The 6205-nt window shown below is 35.2% G+C and overlaps 1 protein-coding gene across 1 annotated transcript; it reads left to right on the forward strand.

The window, feature by feature from the left end:
• Nucleotides 1-4300: 4300 nt before the first annotated feature.
• Nucleotides 4301-5571, forward strand: LOC139849032 (uncharacterized). The gene is made up of 3 exons (XM_071838709.1): nucleotides 4301-4858; nucleotides 5005-5350; nucleotides 5408-5571. The coding sequence occupies exons 1-3, from the start codon at nucleotides 4301-4303 to the stop codon at nucleotides 5569-5571; spliced, it is 1068 nt and encodes a 355-aa protein (XP_071694810.1).
• Nucleotides 5572-6205: the final 634 nt, after the last annotated feature.

A 6205-nucleotide genomic window follows, 5' to 3' on the forward strand; every position in this document is an offset into this window, starting at 1 on the left:
TTCAGACTAGCCTTATTATAACCTTGATATATAAGTTGCCCTTTTCATCATTGTTACTGGAGAACCTTTTATATTCCACCATATTATCAGCAGATGTATCAGCAACTTCATTACTCTGTGGCGTAAATCTTTTCGAAAAATTTCTATATTTATTCATCAAAACCCCATAATGTAACCATTTGCATCTTGTAACGATAATTGCCATACCAAATACCGAGAAGTATCAATAATTATTTTCGAATCTCGTAGCGTTTCTACGACAACGGTTATATATATACATATAACGTTACCTCCTGGAATTATAATTCTGAAATTCTGAATAACATCCCAACTTACGACTCAGTACTATGAAGTTTTGAAAAAGCTGATGAAGCAGCAAGGACTGTAGACAACATTAATAGCCAAAAGTTTGATGATAAAGAATAGAATGTTGGAAAAGCTCAAAAGAAAATTTTGGTACTAAAAAACAGATAAAACAAACATTGAAGGAGGTTGTAGACAAATCACAAAGACTAAATCTGCCTTCAAAGAATCTAAATGATTCAATATCTGCCAAAGTCATTAACGAATACCTTACTCCTGACTCTAAACCTTTGCGGACAAATCTTCCTCATGATCCGTCGATTTTAGAAATTCTAAGATATCATCGTATCTTTCATTATAAATATCCTCGATATTTCTGAAGATTTTTTTATAACTATTCTTATCTGAAATCATTTATCTCTTCGTGCTATCAGTGTTACATCATAAAGGAAACTGTTTTAGTTTCTAAAATCTGAAAAATTCGAATTTAAAACATGAATGTTTTTGAAGTAGTGTTGGGAATTGAAGCATGAGTTAGTATAATATAATGACACTTGATCAACGTTATTATATTATAGTAAGTCATGCCGAGTTTCTAATGGAACGTGATGATTCACAGACCATAACGTCATCATGTGCCATGTTACACGACTCTTACATTCTACCTAATCTCCTAACATATCTAGAACATATCTTACTGACAGTTCTATCTTTTCTCTTGAATTCTGGTAATTTAACTAATCAAGATAGTACTATTACAATTTCTCTCTTAGAACATTAGTCATGTTCATTCGAAACTTCATACCTACAAATTCTGGACCATTCCTCGCTTGACTTAAAGTCGAGAAGAGGAAACAGAAGCATGGAACTCCGAAATATAAGCGGAAATATAAGCACGACAACAACACAGAGATTACAAACCATGTATATCAATGCGTATAGCAATATAAAGACACGGGAGAACTAAAAACACCATGAATCCAAGAGCATAGTAGAAGTAAACAGATTCTTCTGGTGGTAGATGAAAAAGTAGAATGACAGATGTGATAGTCAAGAATATATCAAGAATCAAAACTAGATGGAGCATATTGATGAATGTTTTAGAAGTATGAATTGAGGAAAAAGTATAGAAGATGAGAGTTGTGAAAATAAGGAAATGAAGGGGGTGGATTTATAGTGAAATATCGGACATAGAAATCGAGGCAGATTACGCACCTAATCGAAGAAAATCACAATTTCCTTAATTACCGAAGAATCAAATCTTATTACGAAGATTTTCTCTAAATCCCTTTAACTCCGAAAATCAACCCTATCTACGTCAAAAGATATGAAGAAACTTTACCTTTCTCATTTCACTCTTTTGTGATAGCTTCACTCGTACTCTTCACAAAAATTAAATTGTTTTATCCATATTACTCACTGATGTTAAAACTATAATTTCCAACTCATATGAGGCATGAAAACATACTTATTGTCAGCCATGACGATTCCAATCAAATTTTGGGACGAAATTTCTTTAATGGGTATGTATTGTAACTACCCATAAATTTCTGACCAAATTTAAACTTAATCTTTATATGTTTCCGACACGATAAGCAAAGTTTGTAAAGTTGAATCTCAAAATTTTTGAACTACTTTTATATAATCAATTACCCTTTGACTGTGCTCGATGATTCACGAACAATTATGTTTAATAGATATGTACATATATTATAATCAGAAAACGTTAACAAAGTATTAAATGTATAATACTATACATTAAACTTATTGGTTTAAATATCTATTTGATATATTACGGAATTAAAAGAGATAACGCTAAATGACTGAATTAGAAGATATGTTATCTCTGATCAATTCCATAAACATTATGAGATGGTTATGAGTCTTTGTTGTGAGGTCCACGTTGATTAAGGAAATTGTTCCTTTTAACCATATTCGGAATAAATGGTAAAGTGACTTGCAAGTAGGAACAAAGTGTCAAATAACGAGAGTTAGACAAAAGTTAGTGGAGAACTAAATTTCATAATATTCAATTGATTTAGTTTCAAACGTGCGGAGATATTTTTCAATTCAATAGAATTTAATTATTAAAATATTTTTGTAACATAATTTGAATAGTTTGGTATTAAAGATCAATCAATAGTAAAGTTGAAGAAATCAATATAGCGATAAAGGCGATCTCGTCCATCTTACTGGTTTCAATCGATTTCTTCAATCTAACAGGTCTCTCTTATTTCGCTGGTTATGGGTAAAACATCGAGAGGGGTTAAAAAGACTACAACGAAAACCCCAACTAGGGTTCTGCACAGTCGAACGATAGATGGGAAGGAAGATAGTTCGGAGGGTGATTCTGATGGGGTTAAAAGTGCCAGACGCTACACAGGTGACCGTAATTCACCCATTGATTTGCAGGTGCATTAGTCGAGTGGCGAACAGCAGGAAGGTGAAAAGGTTGAAGTTCATACGGATTCATCAGATGATGAATCTGATCCGAGAACTAATTTCAATAAAGAATTCCCTGTTTTGGAGTCGATAGGAGGTAATAATGCCCAGAAAGATCCTAAGCCTCCTGTAAACACTCCTGTGGTAGCTGTTAACATGACAATTATGCAGGAGAAGAGTGATGATGGCTCTAAGGAATTCCCAAGTTATCTCTTTAAATTGAATGGTAAGCATGCCGACTCAAAGGTGAACTTTCGATATGTTGCTAGTCCATGTAATTTAGAAGATGATGTTGATGTTGAAATTCCATTAGAATCGGTTCTTGAAGTGAATGAACGTTACAATAATACACTATATGGTTATTTTCTTGGTAAAAGAGTAGCGTATCCGGTTGTAAAGAATTATGTTACTAATGTGTGGCGGAAGTTTGGTCTTGAAAAGGTGATGATGAATGCCAAGGGTTTCTTCTTCTTTAAGTTTGATACGGAGAGTGGCATGAATAATGTTCTAGAAGGAGGTCCATGGATCATTCGAAATATTCCCATTATCTTGTATAAGTGGTCTCCTGAAATTGCATTGACTAAAGAAGAATTACATAGCATCCCAGTTTGGGTCAAATTGTATGATATCCCACTAGCGAGATTTACTGAAGATGGACTAAGTATTATGGTGTCAAAAGTAGGTATCCCAATCATGCTCAATTTGTATACTAGCACTATGTGCAAGGAATCTTGGGGTCGTCCTAATTTTGCTCGAGCTTTAGTTGAAGTGCCTGCTGAACATGTGATGAAAGAACAACTAAGAGTGGCAATTCCTAGCCCGTTGGGTAAGCTGAAAACAATTAGTACTATTCGTGTTGAATATGAATGGAAGCCTCCAAGGTGTAACATGTGTGCAATCTTTGGTCATAATGACAATCAATGTCCAAAACAAATAACGAAAGTGGTTGAGAATAAAAAGGTAGATGAGGAAGGATTTGTACTTCCTAAGCAACATAATAAGCAAACCAAAAAAGATAATGTGGGAAAAAGTGTTTCTTTTGCAGTGGGTAAACCAAAGCAGAAACTAGTGTATATGCCTGTTAACCGATCGCAACATACTAAGCACTCAGCTAGTACATCGCAGCATATCCCTAGTACCTCTCATAATAAAGAAGTGGTGGAAACAAGTAATGCTTTCAGTGCGTTAGGCGTGGATGATGATAATACTGTCGATATCCAAAAGTTCCCGGATAAAGCATTACAGGATGAGGAAAGTGACGTAGAAGGATTCCAAAAGGATCCTCCTGATTTTGGGGACAATTTTAAAGGTGCACGCACACCTTATAAAAAGTTTCCTAATGAATAGCCTTGCTACATGGAATATTCGAGGGTTGAATTGCATCCAGAAATAGAAAGAGATTCGAGAAGTGGTTACGGGTAAAAAATTATGTTTTTGCGCTATTTTGGAGTTTCATGTTGATTTAAGTAAACTTAGTAATATCTGTACATCGGTGTTTCGCCAATGGCAATGGACATCTAATAATAATTTATGTCAAGGTGGTACACGTATCATTATGGGTTGGAATCCACTTGTAGTGAATGTTATTGTGATTGATATGTCGGATCAGGTTGTTCACTGTTTAATCCATTTTGTTCGTGAGGACAAACGCACATATGTCTCTATTGTCTATGCCAAAAACTACTATATTCATCGTCGAGACTTATGGGACAATTTGTGTAAGCATACTATTTTTGTGGGAAACCACCCTTGGGTGATTATGGGATTCTTTAATGTTTCTCTTAATCTTGAAGATTCAACAGCAGGTGGGTCTAATGTTACATTGGCTATGCGAGAATTTCAGGAATGTGTTGATCATATGAGGATGAGTGATGTTTCTCAGTCGGGTCTCCATTTTACTTGGAATCAAAGACCTAATGCTTCAGAAGGTATCTTAAAAAAGATTGATAGAATTATGGCTAATGATATATTTATTAACGAATTTTTGAATGCTCATGCTGTATTTCTTTCGTATCGGATCTATGATCATAGTCCGGCGGTGTTGAAAATTCCAACTTTGTACAACTCGAATATTAAATCGTTTAAGTTTCTAATTTCATTGTTTATAAAGAGGGTTTTGATGATATTGTGTTGAAAGGATGGCAAAGGGTTCTTGTTGGTCACTCTATGTTCCAAGTTGTTAAAAAGCTGCATGATTTAAAGAAACCTCTTAGATGATTTATGTGGCAGCAAGGTAATGTTCATAACCATGTTGTGCAGCTACGGCTTGAACTTGATCAAGCTCAAATTTGGCTTGATTCGGATCCTTTTTCTAATGATGCAAGAGAAGAACATTGCCACTTACTTCATGCGTATAACTCTGCGGTTATTGATGAGGAACGATTTTTGCAACAAAAATCGAAGATTGAATGGTTGCATGTGGGTGATAATAATACTAGTTTCTTTCATAAAGTGGTTAAAGGCAAACAACATAGAAATCATATTCTCACAGTGGAAGATAATATGGGCAACATTGTGGAGGGGCGAGATGTACCAGCATGTTTTGTCTCGCATTTCACGAACTTCCTGGGTAATTCCTCGAACTCCACCCCGATTGACATTCCAGGTAATTTATTTACTCGTAAGATTTCTCATGATAAAGATACTTATTTGATATGACCAGTTCTAGCAGCGAAAATTAAATCCGCAATCTTTGATATTGGGAACAATAAGTCGCTTGGTCCTGATGGCTATACCACCGAGTTTTTCATGTCTACGTGGAATATTATTGGTGATGATATTGTTAGAGTTGTTCAAGACTTTTTCTCTAAGCCAATTACTGACTGAAATTAACCATACGGTTATTGCTTTGATTCCAAAGGTTGAAACTCCAAGCAAAGTTACTGACTATCGCCCGATTGCTTGTTGTAATATCCTCTACAAATGCATTAGTAAAATTATTGCTAATAGTATAAAGGAGGTTCTTGATGATATTATTAATATTAATCAATCGGCGTTCGTTCCGGGTCGCAGAATTTCTGATAATATTCTTCTTACTCAAGAGCTAATGTGAAATTACCATTTACATACGGGTGTCCCAAGATGTGCTTTTAAAGTTGATATTCAAAAGGCTTATGATACCGTTAGATGGGATTTTCTGGAAGTAGTCTTGACTCGGTTCGGTGTTCATCGTGTCATGGTGAGATAGATTATGAAATGCATTTCAACTGTCTCGTTTTTGCTTAATATTAATGGTGAGTTACATGGTTACTTTAAAGGTAAGCAAGGGTTACGTCAGGGAGATCCTCTGTCTCCGTATTTGTTTACGATGGTCATGGAAATTTTGTCTCTTTTATTTGCACGTTCAGCTAGAATCAAGGTTGGAGAATTCAGATCTCGGAGAGATCTCGTTTGGACATTTTTAGGGAGATCTCGGCATCTCGGAATAATCTCGGGGAGATCTCGGACGATGACTTTATAG

Source organism: Rutidosis leptorrhynchoides, chromosome 5 (assembly GCF_046630445.1).
Source record: "Rutidosis leptorrhynchoides isolate AG116_Rl617_1_P2 chromosome 5, CSIRO_AGI_Rlap_v1, whole genome shotgun sequence".
Taxonomy (NCBI): domain Eukaryota; kingdom Viridiplantae; phylum Streptophyta; class Magnoliopsida; order Asterales; family Asteraceae; genus Rutidosis; species Rutidosis leptorrhynchoides.